Source organism: Ciona robusta, chromosome 8 (genome assembly GCF_009617815.1).
Source record: "Ciona robusta chromosome 8, ASM961781v2".
Taxonomy (NCBI): domain Eukaryota; kingdom Metazoa; phylum Chordata; class Ascidiacea; order Phlebobranchia; family Cionidae; genus Ciona; species Ciona robusta.
In genome coordinates, this window is record NC_143242.1 from 5,459,301 (window position 1) to 5,479,210 (window position 19,910).

At 35.9% G+C, this 19,910-nt stretch overlaps 6 protein-coding genes across 10 annotated transcripts; 4 read left to right on the top strand and 2 right to left on the bottom strand.

The window, feature by feature from the left end:
* Window positions 1-79: 79 nt before the first annotated feature.
* On the top strand, window positions 80-2,161 carry LOC149732668 (BPTF-associated chromatin complex component 1-like). 2 transcript variants are annotated; one of them, XM_089882532.1, is made up of 5 exons: window positions 92-302; window positions 475-566; window positions 870-971; window positions 1,264-1,393; window positions 1,621-2,161. In XM_089882532.1, the coding sequence occupies exons 1-5, from the start codon at window positions 276-278 to the stop codon at window positions 1,903-1,905; spliced, it is 636 nt and encodes a 211-aa protein (XP_089738658.1). In that variant the 5' UTR covers window positions 92-275; the 3' UTR covers window positions 1,906-2,161. The 2 variants fall into 2 exon arrangements, with proteins under 2 accessions (XP_089738660.1, XP_089738658.1); XM_089882534.1 differs by lacking the exon at window positions 870-971 and having other exon boundaries at window positions 80-302.
* A 550-nt stretch (window positions 2,162-2,711) lies between these two features.
* On the top strand, window positions 2,712-4,265 carry LOC149732669 (uncharacterized). Its single transcript, XM_089882537.1, has 3 exons — window positions 2,712-2,934; window positions 3,003-3,158; window positions 3,643-4,265. The coding sequence occupies exons 1-3, from the start codon at window positions 2,754-2,756 to the stop codon at window positions 3,729-3,731; spliced, it is 426 nt and encodes a 141-aa protein (XP_089738663.1). The 5' UTR covers window positions 2,712-2,753; the 3' UTR covers window positions 3,732-4,265.
* Window positions 4,266-4,404: 139 nt separating this feature from the next.
* On the top strand, window positions 4,405-9,880 carry LOC149732670 (uncharacterized). 2 transcript variants are annotated; one of them, XM_089882511.1, is made up of 21 exons: window positions 4,405-4,548; window positions 4,999-5,049; window positions 5,143-5,839; window positions 5,994-6,208; window positions 6,347-6,486; window positions 6,550-6,742; window positions 6,809-6,910; window positions 6,990-7,189; window positions 7,258-7,396; window positions 7,461-7,606; window positions 7,662-7,951; window positions 8,010-8,176; window positions 8,256-8,366; window positions 8,474-8,601; window positions 8,653-8,775; window positions 8,869-8,937; window positions 9,002-9,087; window positions 9,199-9,322; window positions 9,429-9,534; window positions 9,630-9,691; window positions 9,753-9,880. In XM_089882511.1, the coding sequence occupies exons 3-21, from the start codon at window positions 5,289-5,291 to the stop codon at window positions 9,861-9,863; spliced, it is 3,063 nt and encodes a 1,020-aa protein (XP_089738637.1). In that variant the 5' UTR covers window positions 4,405-4,548; window positions 4,999-5,049; window positions 5,143-5,288; the 3' UTR covers window positions 9,864-9,880. The 2 variants fall into 2 exon arrangements, with proteins under 2 accessions (XP_089738637.1, XP_089738639.1); XM_089882513.1 differs by having other exon boundaries at window positions 4,405-5,839.
* A 965-nt stretch (window positions 9,881-10,845) lies between these two features.
* LOC149732671 (mitochondrial fission factor homolog B-like) lies at window positions 10,846-13,733 on the top strand. Of its 3 annotated transcripts, none has more exons than XM_089882529.1 (6): window positions 10,846-11,397; window positions 11,739-11,884; window positions 12,317-12,366; window positions 12,613-12,852; window positions 13,200-13,275; window positions 13,367-13,733. In XM_089882529.1, the coding sequence occupies exons 1-6, from the start codon at window positions 11,148-11,150 to the stop codon at window positions 13,508-13,510; spliced, it is 906 nt and encodes a 301-aa protein (XP_089738655.1). In that variant the 5' UTR covers window positions 10,846-11,147; the 3' UTR covers window positions 13,511-13,733. The 3 variants fall into 3 exon arrangements, with proteins under 3 accessions (XP_089738655.1, XP_089738656.1, XP_089738657.1); XM_089882530.1 differs by having other exon boundaries at window positions 12,664-12,852; XM_089882531.1 differs by lacking the exon at window positions 12,613-12,852 and having other exon boundaries at window positions 11,008-11,397.
* Window positions 13,532-15,918, bottom strand: LOC149732672 (protein YIPF1-like). The gene is made up of 2 exons (XM_089882528.1): window positions 15,713-15,918; window positions 13,532-14,534 (listed from the first exon to the last, which is right to left on the bottom strand). The coding sequence occupies exons 1-2, from the start codon at window positions 15,801-15,803 to the stop codon at window positions 13,681-13,683; spliced, it is 945 nt and encodes a 314-aa protein (XP_089738654.1). The 5' UTR covers window positions 15,804-15,918; the 3' UTR covers window positions 13,532-13,680.
* Window positions 15,850-19,886, bottom strand: LOC149732673 (equilibrative nucleobase transporter 1-like). The gene has a single exon (XM_089882527.1). The coding sequence runs from the start codon at window positions 19,034-19,036 to the stop codon at window positions 17,582-17,584; it is 1,455 nt and encodes a 484-aa protein (XP_089738653.1). The 5' UTR covers window positions 19,037-19,886; the 3' UTR covers window positions 15,850-17,581.
* Window positions 19,887-19,910: the final 24 nt, after the last annotated feature.

Here is a 19,910-nt window from a genome sequence, read left to right on the forward strand (position 1 = left end):
TCTGATGTCTATGCCTAACGCAGTTCATGCTTGATTGCGTAAAATAATGGCGGTAATTTATTGCAGTTATTTTTGTTCTTACTATTTTTGTATTCTTATTAAATAGTGTAACTAAATAAGACGGTACTAACGCTCAGTTCATAATGAACATTTCCAGTTAAGCTTATCGTAGTTGCATCGTGTGTGGAGCTCGCGGAGTCGTATGATAAGGACGTTAAGCCGTAAGATTGGAACGCTTCTCTAAATCTTAAATTTTCGGAGACTGGATTATAAATATGGCAGACACAACATCAACTGCAAAGGTTTGTAATGTATGAGTGTTGTAAAACAGATTAAATACTTTTATATAAGTTCTGTAATGTAAAATAGCACAGTGTGTTTAAAGTTATAATGATAAGTTATATATGCTTTTAAATATCATGATAATACATGCCATTAAAAAAACAACACTTGTATGATGTTGTTTTTTTACAGGTGAGCCAGATATTTATTTCTGCTGGTGAAGCATTTACAAAGCTTGCAGAACTAACCATGCAAATTAATACACAAGTCGAAACTCCACCTGGGTAGGTTTAAGTTGTGTTTATATGATTCTATGTAAGTGTGTTTTTTTATGGGCACTTGGAAGCGGGATTATGTTTCATTACCTTATTGCGATGTAGCATTTACGATTAATAATGTGTAATGTGTGAATCATCAGTGAATGGTTGCCTTTTAATGAGTCTGCACAACTTATACCACTTTTGAATTATTGAAAAAACTCTGTATGTCTAATGTCTATGCTTTTTCAAGTAAACATGTATGTATTTTCCAAGTAAATTGTGCTATTCATTTATTATATTTAAGAAAGTATATTACTCTTTTTTAAGAGCAAAATGGACAGATACTGAAATAGAAATGTTGAGGCAAGCAGTTCAAAAGTTTGGAACTGATTTAAACAAAATAAGTGAGGTTGTAAAAACTAGATCCTTGTAAGTAACAGGCATACCTTGTTTATCTTTATTTTAATGTTGTACTTAGTAGTTAGTACATTAAAATTGCATCATCGTTATTTGGTTACTTGTGATTTTTACACAAAAAAACACATAGGCCTATATAAAATATAATAGTTTCCTAAGACCTGAATACTCTAAGTCTATAGTTTTTAATCCTTAGTTATAATACTCTTTTTAAAATACTGTTTGAAGTAGCTTGTTTGAACTAATAAATGTTTTGGAAATCATTAAAATTACCCCTAATTGAATTTACAATTATATTATTTAGGGGACAGCTAAAGACTGCAATCAAACGAAAAATTTATGCGGAAGCAGGAATTCCTATAATCAAAAAACAACAACAAGGCCGAAAACGAACGTCAACTAATGATGGTGTGAGTTCCACCAACTTGCCTGCAGTAAGTGGTTCAATATGGAAGTGGAGTCATTTTTTTGCCTCTGTAATACAGACAGTGTCCAACTGTCCAGTAACAGTCCTCAGCTAAATCTTAAGGACACAAATTTTCATTATAACGTTAAGCAAGAAATATACTATACTTATTTCTTGCTGCCAAATCTCAAACAGAATTTCCAGTAAGATATTTACCACAAATAAAAAATATAAATGTACCATTTTACATTAAAGGAAACTGTCACTTTTGATGACTTCACAAGCACCTTGGATGGAAATGAAGCAAAAAAATCAAGACTTTCTGTCGGCAAACATTTAAGTACTTCCAGCATAACGCATGCAAATGACAGTGGTCTTGTTGACGTGGAGAATTTGGAAGAATCAAACTCTTCTACTAAAAAATTTGACCGCTTTATTGGTTCACAATTGGAACGTCAATCAGTCAGCGATTTAAATGAGCTTGCTGTTAGTAATCCACCTCCTCTACCTCCATTTGATCTTGTTTCTGATCCTTGCTGACTTTAATACTAATATCTTTTTTGAAAATTTTAAGTTGAAGTTGTTTTAGTGCTATTAAATACTAATAGCAAGAATTGTCTCTGAAAGCTTTCGTAGTTTTCAGACCCCAAGTTTTATATTTGTTGAAGTGCTGAAAATCTGTTTCCCATTTATCTCTTATTGTCATGCGTTTTAAATTATGACACAATTTAGTTGTATTTCTTGTAGTTTTTTGCCCCCTCTTACGGAATAAAAATTGTTAACATCAATAGGAAAATACATGCAGGTGAGTACTGTGTGCATGAATAAAAAACAAAGAAAGGTAATACCTTTGTTTTGTGGGACTAACGATAAACCTTAGAATTACATGTGGACCCTAAAGTGTTTTTAGAACAATGTCATCGTTCACGATCATTCTGTTTGCATTGATTGTGTGTAGTAGGCTTATTTCTACAATAAGGGTCCAAATTTTTTTGTGACCGTTCGGCCCTGCCACTTTTTTTCTCCGGTCATGCCACTTTTTTTCTCCGGTCCCGCCACTTTTTTTTCCCGGTCATGCCACTTTTTTTCTCCGGTCCCGCCACTTTTTTTCTCGGTCATGCCACTTTTTAGCCCCAGTCATGCCATATTTTTAACCGGTCATGCCACCTTTCTCCCCCCGGTCATGCCTCTTTTTTTGTTTACTCCCCTTTAATTTCCGCTTATTTACTGTATCTACCGAACATCTGCTCTAATTTTCCCGCTTGTTTTCAATATTTCTCGCGTCGCCATTTTGTTATCTAGCTTTCCAGATCTGGACGTAACAAATTTATGAAATTATAGCCTAGGAAATTGATCTAATATATTTAATCTATTATTTATAGATATTTATGAAAATCAACATGCATACGATCATATATAGCTCGAATTTTGATGATATTGTTTCAAGTTTAAATAACTTGGAAGCTTGTCAACAATGTAACAAAACATTTTGTGCATCTGAACTGTTTATCAAACACTTTAAGGCACATTATTTACATGGAGTTAAGCATATGCTTAATGGAAAAGAAGGTAAGAGCATATTTATTGTAAAAAATACAGGCGTTTTTTAAAGTTTAATAAACTTAATCTTATTACAGTCATTACATTACCGTGTCGAAAACATTGCATCACAAGGAAAAGTGCAAAGGAGAGTCAACGTAGCCATTATCATTGCCCGTTATGTAAGCGGGTCATTGGAAGAAAAGCTACATTTTCAGACCACTTATTGAGTTGCAAAAAAGTTGCTAAAATTGGTAAGTCCAACTGTTTCTGTAATATTTTTTTAGATTTATTTTTTTGGGGGTTCAACCTAATGTTTCCTATGGTTATAAATCCACAGCAATGCTATTGATTTAATTATATTCAAGGTTACCATACCCTCTATATTTTTAAGAGTTGTCTGTATGTTTGGCCCATGCGCGTTTTAATTTTAGTTTTACTTCTTTTTAAGGAAATAATTTTAATTTTCTTGTTTTCATGTAAATATCGTTGTGTTAGAACAAATTAATTATTATCGGAAATCTTATGTTTTTTGTCCTTATGTTCTAAAGTTTAACTTCAGAGCTATGGTAACCCTGGAAAGATTTTTGGAAGTGATTTTATTGCATTGTAAAATTTAACACAAGGGATTAAGTGGTGGATCAAAAACTGTTTCGAAACTTAAAAAAAGTATTTGAATGCAGTGCTTGCTCACTATATCGTGTTTAGTTTATCAGAGATTAAAATGACACTATACAGGAATATTGGCCAGATCGATTTTGTACTGCGGGTTCTCATATGCGCAAGTATTGTGTACCAATTCATCACGCACAGCGATGTCGAACTGAAGAGTCAACGCAGTGTTTCACAATTAACATGCATTACTGAACGTGAACGTGAGCGCAAGCGCAATCCGGATTACTCGATATGCGAATGTGACAGAATAACGCTTTTTGCATGTCATGATGGCTTGCATGCTACACGGAAGCAGACGATTCTCTAGTAGCGTGTTCAGCATGTTAACGGCCATTGCCGACTATTTCAAAATATGCTATGTCTAAAGCTTTCTTGTACTACACTGTATGAACATGTACAGATTATGGATTTGAGCGAGAACCAAGCGCCAACTGTAACATTATAAATCTGTTATGTATACTTGTATATATCTTTGTATTTATTGCATACATGTAAATGCATATACTTTCTACTAGGTCTAATAACCTTTAGATTGTGGGCACAAAGTCTAGATGGCGGGTATTCAGCCCTAGCACCAGCCTAAGTTTGCCGGCATAACTTCGTTGTAGTTGTTTTATATGTGTGTTCTGTCTATCGCCTTTGCACCGCCAAACTTAAGAATAAAAATATTTAGACCATTTATAAAAGTATGATCTCTGACATCTGTCAAAGCTAGAGAACATTTGAGCTCAATGTGCATGTACAACACATAATTAATTTTTAATTAAAAAATTCAATCAAACAATAAGCAACCAGTAACAGTTGTGTTTTTACGTATAACTGTTATTTTCAACCTCCATGACAACATGGTGGAACTTGCTTACCAGGCGCGTCGGATGTCTTAGCCGAGAACGGATGTATATTGCACAAAAGAATTTGCATGTCAACTTAATCGATTTACATTGTACAATAAATATGCTTGCGGCTAATGTAAGTAGATCCAACAAAAACTTATTTACTTTAAATTTTTTATATAGATGCGCTGTAATGTGCAGATTTTTCTTGTATAATGTCCACAATTTTTTTGAATGTCCACAATTTTTTTTAAAATCGACGCCATGGCATTAGTAAACCCGCATTTTTCTAGCCTAAAGGTATATGGGTTGGAAATTTGCATCTGTTACTATTGTCGCCTATCGGCCTATCGCATATGAAGCCTTGGACAAAACATTAACGGCAATCGATTGTGTGTCAATAATTACAGCCATATAAAAAATAAAATTTAAAAATAATCACCCACACAGTTACATGTGTCAACTTGTAAATCGTATGACGATTATGAAATAAAAAACCCTTGTTATGACTCGCCTTGCCACGTATAGATTTATACGGTTCATTGAATCATTGAAACAACTAAAACTGTTTAAATTGATTTTTCAGCAAGCCCTGTTCCTGAAGCTAAACAAGAGTGTCTGCTCAAGCAAGTTGACAGTAAGCAAAACGATGATTTGCATTATCAAATCTATTTAGAATTATGCTTGTTTCACAAAATTGGATGTAAAATCTATGACATTTGTTTTATAGATTCTTCATCTGAAAGTTATCCATGCAAACATTGTTCGGTTCCTTTCAAAAGTTTGTCTTCACTCAGAAGGCATGGTGAACTTCAACATAATATTAAAAGAGTGAAACTCCCATCCATTATCATTGATCCTCATAAAGGGATTCATATGGTGGTTCAAAGTGAAACTGGGTTGTTGGCACCAATTCATGTCCAGAAACATGTTGAAGCTCGGGTTTCTTTTTGCAGCAATGAAAATTGCTCTGTCGTAATGAAGAGTGCTGTCAAAATTAATCCGGCAATTGAATGTCCACACTTGGATGCTGTTAAATATTCTGTCCCTCAACCACACATTAGGTTGAGGGAAACAAAACTAGAAGAGATGAAAATGTTGGGAATTTTATCACCCACCTCATGTTCAGCTCTTCTTGTAACAGCAGAATTAGCTGGGAAACAAAATATTCCAATTGTTGTAAAAGCAGACTTCTATAGCCTTGCCTATTCGTCCCGTTTTGTGTACTACTCTGTCTTTTCAAAGAAAGAAGATTACTATTCCAAACTTGGACGTGTAAGGGTTACGTTTGATAGCGATCTTGGCATTTGGTCATGCGAGTGTCCATTATCAAGCAGTACATCTATTTGTACTCACCAATCTGCTGCCAAGTGGTATGAGTTTCAGATGAACCCAGCTGCACTTCAAGCCTCCAATAAAACAGAAAGGTTAATTTATACACACATTTTAAATCTTCCAGTATTTTGTCTTGTCAAATTAAACGATTGACTCTACCAAACCTAGGATAAGCATACGTAAGAACAGTACTCCTCATATTAGGTGTTCGCATTAAAAATAATAAATCCAACCAATGTTTTTCAGAACAATTGAACCCAACAAACTGGATAAAATACAGTTAGAATATCTTTTGAAAGCTCACAGGATACCTGAAGATATTGAAGAACAATACCTCCTGGAATCTCCTCCACCAGCAGTTCTCGTTCCAATTGAAGAAAGCTGTCCTTGTTGTTCTGCAGAACTGACAGAGTTGACCAATCAAAAATGCACCATTTTTGGAGTCACAAATATTTGGAAAGGTGATTTATACATAATACATATACTATATTTCAGCTGAAAGTAGCCCGTCTACGGGGCACTTTTAAGTTGTATATAAGATGACTAATTTAAAAATATCAACCTAATATTTTATTACAAAATTGTTTTTGTTTCTTTAGGAATTCAAGTTGTTATGAAACAATGTACTTCTTGCAAGTTTATTGTCCGATTTCAAAATTATCGATCAGGCTTTCATAACTTCAACAACAAGGTTATGCTTTCCCTTAGGTTGTGCATTCACCTATTAAAAGGCATCCAGGTAAATAAAATGACTTACTCGAGCAGTGAAATGTGATGCTAATTGTTTTTGTTCCTTTGCAAGTTTCATGTTAATGTGGAAAGCAATTTGAAAATCTTATTTGACGAAAATGTCCCCATCAACAACATACGGAATGGGTTCACTCATTTCTGTGCAATGAGGGATTGTACGTATGAGTTTTCATGCTTAAAGTGTGGATTCAACCCACAAATTCTTATTGGTGATGGAAATTGGGCAAATTGTTGCAAAAGACCAGGTATTAAATTCACTCTGATAAGTTACAATTTTTATACTATTTATATTTGATGATTGTCACTTTTAGTTGATGCCATACAATCTTCTAAAGAAAATTGTCAAGACAGAGTGAACTGTGAAGATTCATGGGAAAATATTGAGAAAGAAATTCTTGGGAGAGGTTTACATGGTGAGAACTGAGCTTCTAATAAAAATTACCAAGTTAGTTAAAGTGACTGTAATTCAATTTTTGTTTTTGTGTTCTACAGAAAGTGCCAATAATCCTTTTAAATTGGATATAAAATACAATGCTGTTTCACCATGGATTGGGAAATATTCACGAGCATCTGATTATATTCTGGACACGGAACATAAAAAATGTTCCATGTTAAAACAAACAAAATTAAAGCCAACAAAATTTGTAGTGTCTCAGGAGGAAATTCTGGATGCCTTACACAAAAAGGATGCGGTAAATGAACATTTTTTGACATATATTTAACAATTTTTCTTGGAAGGTACATTACATTTTGTACTCAGAAATCAATAAAGGTATTATGCAACCAATTGGGAGTTTCATGCACCGGTTCCACCGAGGATGTTGTCAACAACCTGCATGAACTATGTTTGTTTAAGGACATTTATCCAAAGTTGTTTAAAAGAATAAAAAAATGTGGAGGTATTTACAAAATTTAACCATTTTGGTTAAATTTGCATTTTTTTACTAACCGGTAAATCTTCAGGTGGAGTGGTGCACTTTCGTTGTCCGCACGGTGTGTGTTATTATTTCAAAACCCTGCTGCGACATGAAAGTGCAAGGGATTATATAGATGGACTGCTAAGTTTTAAAGTGCAACCAACTGTTTTTGTATCTGATATTGCAGCTCAGGTAATACAAAAAAATGTTTTCAAATGTTACTTTTACTTACTGGTTCGTTTAACAGGTTGCACATCATGGTGAAAATCGAAAGCAAGGGATGTTTGGACCAAATAAAGGAATGCTTTATGAATGGAACGAACAAAACATCGAAAAATCAAATAATGGAGAACTTTTGCCAACGGAAATTGAATTTCAGGATACTACTGCTCATTACAGTTTATTTGACAAATTTCACATGTTTTCCAAAAAAAAAGGACCAGAAAAAAGTTTCCGCAGTATTGGGAATTGTGTGAATCTACATTTTCTCAACTCCAGTGCTGCGGAACAAGCCAATTCCATCATGGCTAAAGATCGGTAATTACATTTACTGAATCTTTTTGTTTCATCTTACATTAACTTCTTTTTGTTTCAGACACTTCATGTACACAATGAATTTTGCCAACTTTGCATTTTATACGAGGCTTTCAATTCATCTCCAAAATAAAGCTCTGAATAATAAATTTGTTAACAAAACCAAGCAACTGTTCGATGTTCCAGTTAAAAGAAATGAAATCGGCATCGGTGTTCTTTCATTTCAAGGTCAACATTTTAATTGGATGGCATATATGCCATTTCCTTGTTTACTGTGATTCTAATGTAATGTTTCACTTTTTAACAGATCGACGATTGTTACAAACAGTTGAAGTCTCAGACACTACAATATCGTCGAATATGGGATCAAAGGAGTCCGAGATCGAAATAAATTTATGCCAGCCTGTTTTGTCTCAAGGTTGGTTTGTTTTGCAGCTATTTTAAATAACCTTTGTTACAGATTACTTTAATTTGATGGTGTCTGTGGAAAATTTTTAAACCACTAAACAGTATATTTTCAAACAGATGAACCAACAACTCAACCTAAGAAGCCACCCAATTACCTGGTCGCTTCTTCTTTAGACAATGGAAACTTTATTTTACGGGAGTGTTCATTGGAAACATTGTCTGGATTAAACTGGCTGGATGGATTGGTTGGTAGAAACTGATGTAGTATTTTTGTTTATAACCACCTGTTTACTCAGACCATTGATTTTTATCTCAATCTGATCGCTAAAAGGAAGAATGTTCTGGTGTTGGACTGCTTTGTAGTAACCAGCATTTTAGATGGAAAGGATGATATTTTTGCACGACATTCCCTAAATAAAGTATGGAGGAATATTTTTATTTTACCATTTTTCCTTGTTAACTCTGTGTCTGTCCCAACATTATAATATACATTATTCTTGATTTATTTTTAGGTAAACTTCTGTGAATATGAAAAAATTGTTGGGGGATACAACAAAAATGGCAACCACTGGAATTTAATGGTATGTATAGAGGGTAGAGGTCAGAACCAAAAGTAGATGTTAAAAACTTGTTGTATGAATACAGTATCTAAACATGGCTGAGAAAACATTTTCCATCATCGAGCCAGCTGGTTTAAACAAAAGTTGCACAACAGCTATACAAAGATTTCGGTAAGATCAAAATATTGCATGAACACAAAGTTAAAATACATTAAACTTGTCATTATTTACACCATTTCGTATTCGCCTATTATAATCCAATTGTTGTGGGCTATCCTATAGGAAATATCTACAAATTCGGAACAACAAAAAAGACAAAAAGCTTTTAAGAGTTAAGTGGAACCAGTCGGTTATAAATCACCCAACACAAAAAGATTCGTTCAGTTGTGGAATTTTTGTACTGAAGGTGAGGTTAAAATACTATATGTTTTGGCTTATTGGTATAGGGTCCTTAGTTTGAACTTGTTAAGCTTCATGCTCGACATTTTGTTGTTTCATGTCATTATCATTAGATTGCAGAATGTCTAATCAATGACACCAATTGCTCGTTTTCAACCAACAAGGATTCTTTGCAAAATGAACGAGAAAGGATTAGAAAAAACATTGTAGATGCATCAGGTTTGTATATGTGAAGATAATCCATAAGATTATTGTTAGGTAGCTTAGTAAAATAGCGTTGGTAAGATCAACTAACAGTGTTTTTTTGTATTCAGATCCACCAGAAGACTTTTGTCGTTTGTGTGGAAAAAACAATTCTGATGTTGTCATGGATTGGGTAAGAATAAAAATATTAATGGTATAAGGTATACCTTTAACACAAATACCCTTCCTAACAGATTTGTTGTGATAAGTGTTCGAGGTGGTTTCACAGGATATGCCTTGGGCTGGAGAAACCAAATTTTCAGGCACTGGCAACTGAGTCTTGGTTGTGTTGTATTTGCACTTAAATAAATTATTTCTTATACACCTTTTTAATTTAAGATAGTTGGCAGTTATGACCATGAAAGTAAGAGCCAGGTGGGTTTCAGAGAAACGTAGAAATGCGCGAAATAACCGTGAAAATTGGCAGGAAAAAAGTGGCAGGACCGGAAAAATAGTGGCAGGACGGGGGGGAAACTGGCAGGACCGGAAAAAAAAGTGGCAGGACCGGAAAAAAGTGGCAGGACCGAGAAAAAATAGTGGCAGAACGGGGGAAAAAGTGGCCGGACAGGAAAACATAGTGGCAGGACCGAGAAAAAAGTTGCAGGACCAAGAAAAAAGTGGCAGGACCGATAAAATAGTGGCAGGACCGGGAAAAAAGTGGCAGAACCGGGAAAAAATAGTGGCAGAACGGGGGAAAAAGTGGCCGGACAGGAAAACATAGTGGCAGGACTGGGAAAACAAGTGGCAGGACCGAAAAAATAGTGGCAGGACGGGGGGGAAAGTGGCCGGAAAAGAAAACATAGTGGCAGGACTGGAAAAACAAGCGGCAGGACTGGGAAAACAAGTGGCAGGACCGGAAAAATAGTGGCAGGACGGGGGGGAAACTGGCAGGACCGGAAAAAAAAGTGGCAGGACCGGAAAAAAGTGGCAGGACCGGAAAAAAGTGGCAGGACCGAGAAAAAAGTGGCAGGACCAAGAAAAAAGTGGCAGGACCGATAAAATAGTGGCAGGACCGGGAAAAAAGTGGCAGAACCGGGAAAAAATAGTGGCAGAACGGGGGGGAAAGTGGCCGGACAGGAAAACATAGTGGCAGGACCGGGAAAAATAGCGGCATGACCGAAAAAAATAGCGGCATGACCGGGAGCAAAAAGCGGCATGACCGGGAAAAAAGAGCGGCATGACCGGGGAAAAAAAGTGGCAGGACCGGGAAAAAAAAGTGGCATGACCGGGAAAAAAAGTGGCATGACGTACCGGCCGCGCTTCTGTCACGACCTCACCTCTATTTCTAAGCAGTAAAACAATGTTGTAAACATTTGAAACTAATCAACCAAACACCGTATAATAAGACAAATTTGATTACGCATTAGAGAATAAAGAGGTAAATATTATAAATACCTAAACATATGATGTAATCGCCGACGTTTAAAAGGTAAATATTATTTGTTGTTAGTAATAAAGATTGGCCTTAACACTAGGCTGCGCTTTCAAGGCAACAAGGGGACGACACAGGCGCAGCTAACATCTGTTGCATGTAAATTTTCGTTTCTCTGTTAGTACATAGTTTTGTAGCTTAGGTTCCTAACAGCAATATGAATCAACAAACAAACCACAACGACCTCGAGACGACCACTTCCAATCAATTGGTCAACGATAACAATTACACCGAAGATATTAACACAAGAATGAAAGTACCAACCAAGTTGTCAGCCTTGCAGGAAAACGGAGATGATTACCCAGCACCATATCAACAAATGTCAACATTTTCTGCAGATCAAGAAAGGTACATTGCCGCAAATCCTGCCTTGAGGATGGAAGTCCCCGAAAGAATTGTTGTATCAGGTAATACACTGTTATGCAGCTAGATTTACAACTCACTTACCATATATATATCAGTCATAAATGAAGAGACAAATGGGTGTTTTGCAAGCCAAATCTTCCACACTTTGCAATACCTACGCTCACACTTTTACTCATAAGCCACATACCTACATTGATGCTTCGTTTATTTATACCATTTTTGTTAATGGAAAGTATAATATAGAGTCCTGCTCCTTTTGAGTCTATAAGCCCATAACACACTTTTTAACTTAAACGCAATTTCCCCAACCTTGGTCACTTATGGGTTGTCTAAATTGTCGGCCATACATTAAACCAAGTTTAATTATTAATAAACATTACAGTTGGTGAGAGTGGGTCAAAGTTCTCAGCCGGAGATGCAAGGTCCAGTTCCCCTCTGTTTGACCAACCTTATGCTGCTACTGTTTCACTAGCCACCCCTCCCCGGGTTTTAACTGTGCAAGATAGTCCTTTGTACAGGAACTCTGAGGTGTGTATGGCATTCATAAACACAAATATCGTGTATGGCAAACAGCATATGTATACAATCAGTCATTCTACAAAAATTGCTTCTGGTAATGAATGCATTGCTGGCATCCTAGTACTGTTAATAATACTGGGTTTTATGCTTGCTCCTGCTTTTATTATTGGCCTGCATTTAGGAGTACTATGATAGCTTCAGTCCAGGTCACTTATACATCCTTGATAGCCGTAACAGCAAAAACTAGCCAAAATTTGCATACTTTGTAACTTGTAAGCTGGCACAATGGCTGTAAAACCACCACATTTGGTCCGCAACAGGACATCTGTAATATAACTTTTGAGTTACCAAGCTACATATGTAAAATAAATGATCCTGAATCTATATATTAGTAATAAACTAATACAGTATAATAAACTGTCTGTATCTTAATTTTTTAAGGAGACCCATTCTTCACACAAAGCAAATCATTCCACTGACTCATTGCTTGCGTAAGTAAACTAATTCAAAATATTTTAAAATTTAGAGCAGCCTGACTACTAAGTCACATGAAAAAATAGTGTTATATAATAATACGATAATGTGGCAAATTTAAATTACATAGGGTTGTTTTGTTTGGCTGTTCAGGTCATCTTTATAAGGGGTTAACACTAACAGATAAATGTGACCCAAATATGATACCTAAACAGTAGAATGCACAAGTTTGTTGGTTGGTTATCCTCACTTACTTGAAACAGTGTAAACAAGCCTTGCGTTCATAAAGATGTGATCGTCCCCAAATTACTTAGACCAAATGTATTGGACTTGAATCAAGTTAAAGTGAAACCTGTAATGGGAGCTAGTGATGCAGCGGATGCATTCATTAATCCACACCAACTTTTGGACAACTTGCAAAAAGAGAGCAAAAAATTTTATGAGCAAGTCATGGCAAAGTTGAGACAAACTGAAAGTGATGATTCGGACTCTGATACTGACGGGTCTGAATCAGTAGTTGATGTTGTTGTTAACTTGTCACCAAAAACTTCATGTGTGTTGTCACCGTGTAGTTCTCAGTCAAGGTGATAGCAGAAGCAGCTCAGAGCGCTTTAAAAAACCTATGTTGGCTACTGGCTGTGCCCAAGACATGAGTATTAAGCCTAAAAGCAGTATGCACTGTGCTGTATCTTATACCATGTTGTTTTTTGTTGTTTGTTTGCATGTCATTAGTATGTTTGGACATCTTACATTAATTGTATAATTTACTGTTTGTTGCAGCATATTTTATTTTGTACGCACCACAGTGCAAATCTTTTGTAATCCAGATATCAACTTTATTTTATTCCAGGTATTCTGATCAAATGGCTCTCACAGACCTTTCATCCACAGAAGATCTTGATGATGTTTCATTGATGAAAAAACAGGTGTGATTTCAGTCCTTCCTACATGTGTAACCATTTGTCGCTGTTAAAATTAAGGTTTTTCCTTCTTCCTATCTAATCACTTTCATTTCAGATCTTCAAGCTTCATAGAAGAATTACAGTGTTGGAAAAACACCAGTCTGATACAAATCGTATAAACTACTGTGTTTATGGGTTCACTGTTGCTTTCTGGTTGCTCAACGGATGGTTTCTTTACAATCATAGACGTCTTTATTAAAATCTCTTCAACAAATCAAAATGATCTTGGTTACTTTTATTTATTGTTGCACTGCCGGCAAAAAATCATCTTTAATGCAGCTTGATGAAACACCCAGATTCCAGCAATATAACAAATAGATTACTCACATAAATACAAATGTTTTAAATATAAAAGAATGATTTATGTTGTCACTCTCCAGTATTTGTTGTTGTTCCTATTGTAATTATACTCTTCTCTGTGAGTGCGTGTGTTGATGTGCTTGCAATACTACTACTATTATTAATCACTTGTGCGGAAATTGGAGAGAAAAAGTAAAGTCGAAAAGTGACACCCAAAGCTGTATGAAGGATTAAAAGAACTGCTGTAAAAACGACAGCTACCTTTTTACTATCATCTTGCAGTGCTGGCCACATGCTTACAGCAATGCAGGATCCAGATAGAAGAATTGCTATGCTTAAAGCTATCCAGTCAAAAGGGTCGGATGGGACCAGCAGTAAAATTGAAACCGGTATGAACACAAATAAAGAATAACCATATGTACAGATGATATCAACAACAGAATAATTAGAAGAGCTTTTTCTCCACCATAAAACCCCTTTGATCAATAGTGGAATTAAGAATGTGTAGCTGTACACCATTATAGCTGCAATAGACAGACGCTCAAATTGTGGAGTGTAATGATATGTTTCATCAGTTATATGGGTGAGGAGTGTTGTAAGATTACCACATACGCCAATAGAGAGAACAAGAGTAGCACAGATCCAAAACGGGCCATACATATCTGGTCTACCACCAATATATCTTCTTGTAAACGTTTGTTTCCGGCTTGGAATCATTGAGCCTTTGATACGCTGTAGCACGGTATCTGTATTGACGTTAAACAATTCTTGATAATATGCAAATGTCCAGATTGGGTTTTTGTTCTCATTAATGAGATTGGAGGTGTCAGATACTTCATCTGCTTCTTCATCTGCAGCAGATGCAGGAAACTCAGTAAAAGTGTGAGTCTTTCCATCATCTTCAAGATTCAATGTTGCTGCACCTGATAACAAAGTGTTTTATTCATCTCTACTCTTGGAAAACGATACCCAAGAGTCAAGGCCATATTATTTGAGGAACGAAGGAAAGGGAATAAACAGCGAAATCGCGTCGGTAAAAAAACGTGGCTGTTAATACACAGAAGAGCCAGTCTGCAGAATATGGCAGTTCCTGGGGAGATTCGCGCAGGCAAAATGGTTTTCACGTGAACGGGTGTTATATCAAAAATGGGCGTGCGTTTCCAAGCCACGTTAGGAAATTCTACCTAATTTTATGTGTATATTTTCATTAATTAATGCGTGGTACAAATTATGGCGTGCATAACCAAAAGTTTGTAAACAAAACACTTGTGCACCTGCCATACTCTGTAGACTGTCAAGAGTGAACTTTACACATACGACTCATTAACAGATCCTCACTCTCTTTTTTCACAAGTGGGCGCTCATTTTTTTATTATTATTTTCTGGAGACTTTTAAAAAACGTCGTTTTTGTGACATATAAAACGTGTATTGGTATAGTATTTCAATATTTTATAAAAAATCGTTTACTAACAGTTAGTTTTACAGTTTACACACATAAGACTTTAACCCCTAACCTAAAAGTGCTAATCACACAAAAAAAACTTAAAAAAAAAAACGTATTGCACTGTGCGAGACTCGAACATGGTAAGAACGAAACAAAGAGATTAAACGACCGCACGTTAACCGTTACACCACAAAGCCGACGGTAGTAAACAGAACGAAAGAGCGTATATAACCTACCTAATTTGGGAAAGATGTTCTTACTAGTGTTTTATATATTTATAAAGGTATTTTCAGTATTTAAGTAATTTGTTTTACACTTATTACCAGTTTAAAGTGTTTCTTTGTGTATTTTTTAAAAATAATAATAAAAAAATGAGCGCCCACTTGTGAAAAAAGAAAGTGATGATCTGTTAATGAGTCGTAACTGAACTTTACTACAACCTAAATATTAATGTACATGATGCATGCAATAATTTACTTCAAATTGACACAAATTCGTTAAACATCTAACAAAATATAGTATCTAAATCAAAAGTTCAACCAAATTACCATAACACTATAAGTCTCGGTTAGGGGTTAGTGGTTAGCACATAAGGTGGGGGGAGATTCTTCACTAGCACCTAAGTCTATAATACACAAATATAGATGTATAACTACCTGTTGACGAACCACCAATTTCACCTTCTACATTCCACAATTCTTTGCTACCGGAATCATGAAAATTTAAATCCGTTTCTGATGAAGCCATTTCCAGATACAGACCAATTACGATGGAAATTTAATCTGGTATTTACTAAAACAACAATATTTTTAAGCAATACAATTAACTACTAAGTTTTATAATAAACAAAATGTTTATAAAATGTTGATCTTCACGTCATCACTGCTCGTGACCAAAGTCCATAGAAATCACCATAAGTCCATAGAAATCACCATAGAAATCACCAAAGTCCATAGAAATCACCATAGAAGTGATTTCTATGGACTTTGCTCGTGACCATTGTCATATTCAGGACTGTAATGGGTACGTCAATTTGGTAAGCGATATTTGTGTTTGTCTTGTTGCAATCAGAGCCATAGAAATACCGAGTAGTCCAACCCATTGTGTTACGTAAAACACAAATTGAACGGCAATTTGGGTCCAAAATAACACAGTAGGTATAGGGAAAATGTATGTTTTTCGGTAAATTACAGAAAAACTTGGGCCTAAAAACAAATTTAAAGGTTGAAAAATGTAAAAAACATGTGTTATTTGTTTTCTGTGTCAAAAAAAGTCAAAAATTAGAATTAGAAGCGGTTGATTTGCGACATTTTAGTCATTTAATGCGGCTAAATTTATACATTTTTTCTAAAAAATGTTTGGTAAGGTAGCCTAAATAGAAGCTGTTTTACACCTTCCCACAATAGGAAAACACAAACAAAACTTAACAAGTTCGTTTAAACCCATTGTCAAAGTCACCACTTTTGCTCTATTTTGGACACACATAGACGGCAGTTGGACTACTCCGTGTTTATACGACTCTGGTTGCAATCAGAAACGAGACATGCTAAACTATATTGCGTAGCAAAGAAACAAAGGTCGCAATATAACTCCTGCAATAATATAGCTTGTAGGGGGTGGCGGGGGGGAGGTTGCAGTTGATCCGTTCACACTAGCGCCCAGTTTATTAGACGAACAAACGAGCGGCATCAGGCTAGGGACAAACGTGAGAACAGCAAGAGTATAATGGAGCTCCTATTGCCCCTTCCAACACAGAAAATAGAAGGGCTTTTGTAGCATAAAACACATGTGCAAAAGCAGTAAACAGGAAAGAACATTTTACACTGAAAAGTGGCGTTTGTTCGCCGAATGGGCGGTCTGGGCAGATAGTTTCCTGCCTTGTTGGAAAAACGCGAGATGTGTCGCTCAATCATAAACACAGTTACGCCAGATGGAATATTTACGCAACACGACTGTTTAATATTCGGTCTTTATGCATTAAGTTAATTTGGAAAACTATAGCCTAATATATATCTGTGCTCGAAACAGACTCAATCGCAACAAGACTAATGTGCTTCTTCTTGGTAGTCAGCAATTGCCCTCATCAAAACAAATAACAAATAATACAATATCTTTAAGAACAAATCCTTTATTTCTGTATCTATAATCTGTCATACCAAACATTTTTTACATTATCGCATGTGAATGGTAACAGAATAATGTATAGTAAGGTGGTGGAAGATGGGAGACCTTTTCAATCTATTTTCTCCTACAATTTGGTAGTAAACAAACATTCAAAGATTTTTATAAAACTTAATCCTCACGGCTCCCATAGATCGTTGTTAATTGTTTAAAACACGATCAGGATATTTGGTTATTATGTGTGAAAGGTGTCCGATCTTCCCCCACCGTACTATCTGTTTTTACTAATCAACCTTTTGTGTATATTGCAACAAACATATACAGCTAGTCCTTGCTAAATGCACATCAAAATACCAGTTAAAAAAAACAATTTAAATACTTCGGTTTAACTTATCTTAGAATCCTTAGATAGATTTTTTACTTCGAAGAAACAAAACTACAGGATTCACGAACGTTAAAACACACAGACCTAAGAACACCAAGTCCACAACCATAAAATTACCACCAAAAACTTTTACAACTAAAATATTTATGGGGTAGTTTAAGAGTGATACCATTGACGCAATGCCTAAGCTAATGCCCTGAAGTTTTCCAAAATGTTCGCTTGGAAATGTGGTGGCAATAAATACGCCATTTCCGGAGAACAAAAAAGTACGGGCAATGTTCTGTATGACAAATGTGATGTACTGGATTTCTAAAACGGGAATCAGAACAAGTACAGAGAAGATAGTTGCCATTAAACAGGTGCAGCCGATCGTGATGGATATAGCTCGTTTCCGTACAGCTTGTTCCGAAAATGTGGAAGACTTCCGAAAATACTTTATCATCATGTCAGTCAACAACCCACCAAAAGGCCCGAGTAATACCCCAGTAAGTTGAATATAGCCAAATGCAGCAACGTATTTTCTTTGTTCTGGGTGGTTACTTGTCAGTTTTGATAGCCATTGATTAAATGTGGCGAAAAAAAAGTATAGTCGAAGTTGTAGGATAGATATGTACATCACGTTAAGCCAATATGAAATATCTTTAAGAGATGAAGAGAACGTTTTCTGTTTATTAATGTCGTTAGTTAGGATGGAAATAGATTCCGAGTTCCCGGAACCATTGTTTTCTGTTTTGTTTTGAATTCCGTTTGGTGGTGTAGAGATTGTGTTGTTAGAGAAAAAACATTCTGCGAGACCGTACTGGTAACCATCTGGTACGTTGAATGGAACATGCATTCTTGGCATCAGCACGAATGTGTAAACAAGTGAGAGGAGTAACAAAGCGCCATAGAAAGTAAATATTTCAGGTACGGTTGCTCCCAACTCGTAAGCTGACTTCATGACCACCATCACCGCTGCTGAAGAATCAAACGCACCATAGATGATTGAAATTACTGTTGCTTGCGCTGTTACGCAAAAGTATCCGATCGGGGCATTAGAAATGAGAATTGTAAATCCACCTACTGCGAGGATTGGCATTGCTATGTATAACACCCACGAACTTTGTTTGTTCGAGCAAGCAACAGCCACACACGCAAGGATTGATATTAAGATACCGCATGATCGAAATTTCCAAGTTCCGAAACGATCAAACAGATAACCGAGTGGGAAAGAAGATATACCGCCAAGCGTGGAGGATAACGTGTAGACCAGGCTAAGTGCAATATCTTGACTAGGACAATTCAAGATTTTCTCGGAGGAAGCTACAGCTGTGTCGTTCTTTAAATCAGCGGTTTCTATTTCACATTTAGAAGAAAAATAACCCTCTCGCTTCAGCACGAAATCCAGGGAAGGCCAACCGAATATTATTCCACCAAATAATAGAGTGTCAAACACAGCAGCAATTACTGATAAAACTTGCTTTCGTTCCATCATTATTTTTAATTACTGGAATACCTGTTAAAAATGTAAACTACAGTACGTCATGTTACATTTTGAGCAAGTGACAATTAACGCCCTATTTATGTGAAAACTTTGCCACAAATAATTAGCATTCAAAACACTCCATAGTCTTTTTTTTGCTCAACAAAAACTCTTAACACGTCACAAGTCAAATATTCTGCCTTGCTGTTATTCAAACTGCTATTATATTGTCTTGGGCTAAAGCTTTCTCTTTTAGGCCTACACAAGTCTTGTATAAGCATAGCTTTTATGATACGACTTTTGCCAAGCCTAATAAATAGATCAACAAAAAATCATAACGGTACTAATTTACAAAGGCATTCTAGTATATTCGTCTTCAATATTGTTCAACATTTTGCGACTAAATCAATGAAGAAGATCATATGAGCTATTGCTGGTATTTTTCGTAGAATGAGTGCCATGATTGCTTAGCCTATGGCGGAAACATTACAGTTCTTAACGGTAATACAGTCGCACCGCAACTTTTCGTAAAGTTGGACTGCAGAAAGTACTGTTGCCCTGGCCCAGGAGTACGGAATTAAAGTAACGCTATATATGTTATAAGCTACAATCACACACCATTTCAATATACAGTAGGGTGGGGAAAGATGGGACACCTTTTCATTCTATTTTCTCGTCCCATTTGGTAGTAAACAAAGAGCATTCAAAGAATTATGAAACTGTATCCTCACCACTCCCATTAACCGTTGTTAATTGTTTAAAACACGATCAGGAAACCATTTAAATACAGATTCGGACACCGTGACTCTAAGCATTGGCGTAGTAACAAAAAGATACGAATGCTCGATGCTATGCGTTTTGAGGTAAGGCAGGTAACGTTTTTTAC

Excerpts from the sequence above, each read along its gene's own strand:
- LOC149732668 (XM_089882532.1), top strand. The coding sequence starts at position 276 with ATGGCAGACACAACATCAACTGCAAAG. Across the intron at positions 972-1,263 it reads GTTGTAAAAACTAGATCCTT|GGGACAGCTAAAGACTGCAA; the intron begins GTAAGTAACAGG and ends TATATTATTTAG. Across the intron at positions 1,394-1,620 it reads GTTCCACCAACTTGCCTGCA|GAAACTGTCACTTTTGATGA; the intron begins GTAAGTGGTTCA and ends TTTACATTAAAG.
- LOC149732669 (XM_089882537.1), top strand. The coding sequence starts at position 2,754 with ATGAAAATCAACATGCATACGATCATATATAGCTCGAATTTTGATGAT. Across the intron at positions 2,935-3,002 it reads TATGCTTAATGGAAAAGAAG|TCATTACATTACCGTGTCGA; the intron begins GTAAGAGCATAT and ends ATCTTATTACAG. Across the intron at positions 3,159-3,642 it reads CAAAAAAGTTGCTAAAATTG|GAATATTGGCCAGATCGATT; the intron begins GTAAGTCCAACT and ends GACACTATACAG.
- LOC149732670 (XM_089882513.1), top strand. The coding sequence starts at position 5,289 with ATGGTGGTTCAAAGTGAAACTGGGTTGTTGGCACCAATTCATGTCCAG. Across the intron at positions 7,190-7,257 it reads CCTTACACAAAAAGGATGCG|AAATCAATAAAGGTATTATG; the intron begins GTAAATGAACAT and ends TTTTGTACTCAG. Across the intron at positions 9,088-9,198 it reads ACAGCTATACAAAGATTTCG|GAAATATCTACAAATTCGGA; the intron begins GTAAGATCAAAA and ends GCTATCCTATAG.
- LOC149732671 (XM_089882529.1), top strand. The coding sequence starts at position 11,148 with ATGAATCAACAAACAAACCACAACGACCTCGAGACGACCACTTCCAAT. Across the intron at positions 12,367-12,612 it reads TCCACTGACTCATTGCTTGC|TGTAAACAAGCCTTGCGTTC; the intron begins GTAAGTAAACTA and ends TACTTGAAACAG. Across the intron at positions 12,853-13,199 it reads TCGGACTCTGATACTGACGG|GTATTCTGATCAAATGGCTC; the intron begins GTCTGAATCAGT and ends ATTTTATTCCAG.
- LOC149732672 (XM_089882528.1), bottom strand. The coding sequence starts at position 15,803 with ATGGCTTCATCAGAAACGGATTTAAATTTTCATGATTCCGGTAGCAAA. Across the intron at positions 14,535-15,712 it reads AATTGGTGGTTCGTCAACAG|GTGCAGCAACATTGAATCTT; the intron begins GTAGTTATACAT and ends CTTTGTTATCAG.
- LOC149732673 (XM_089882527.1), bottom strand. The coding sequence starts at position 19,036 with ATGATGGAACGAAAGCAAGTTTTATCAGTAATTGCTGCTGTGTTTGAC.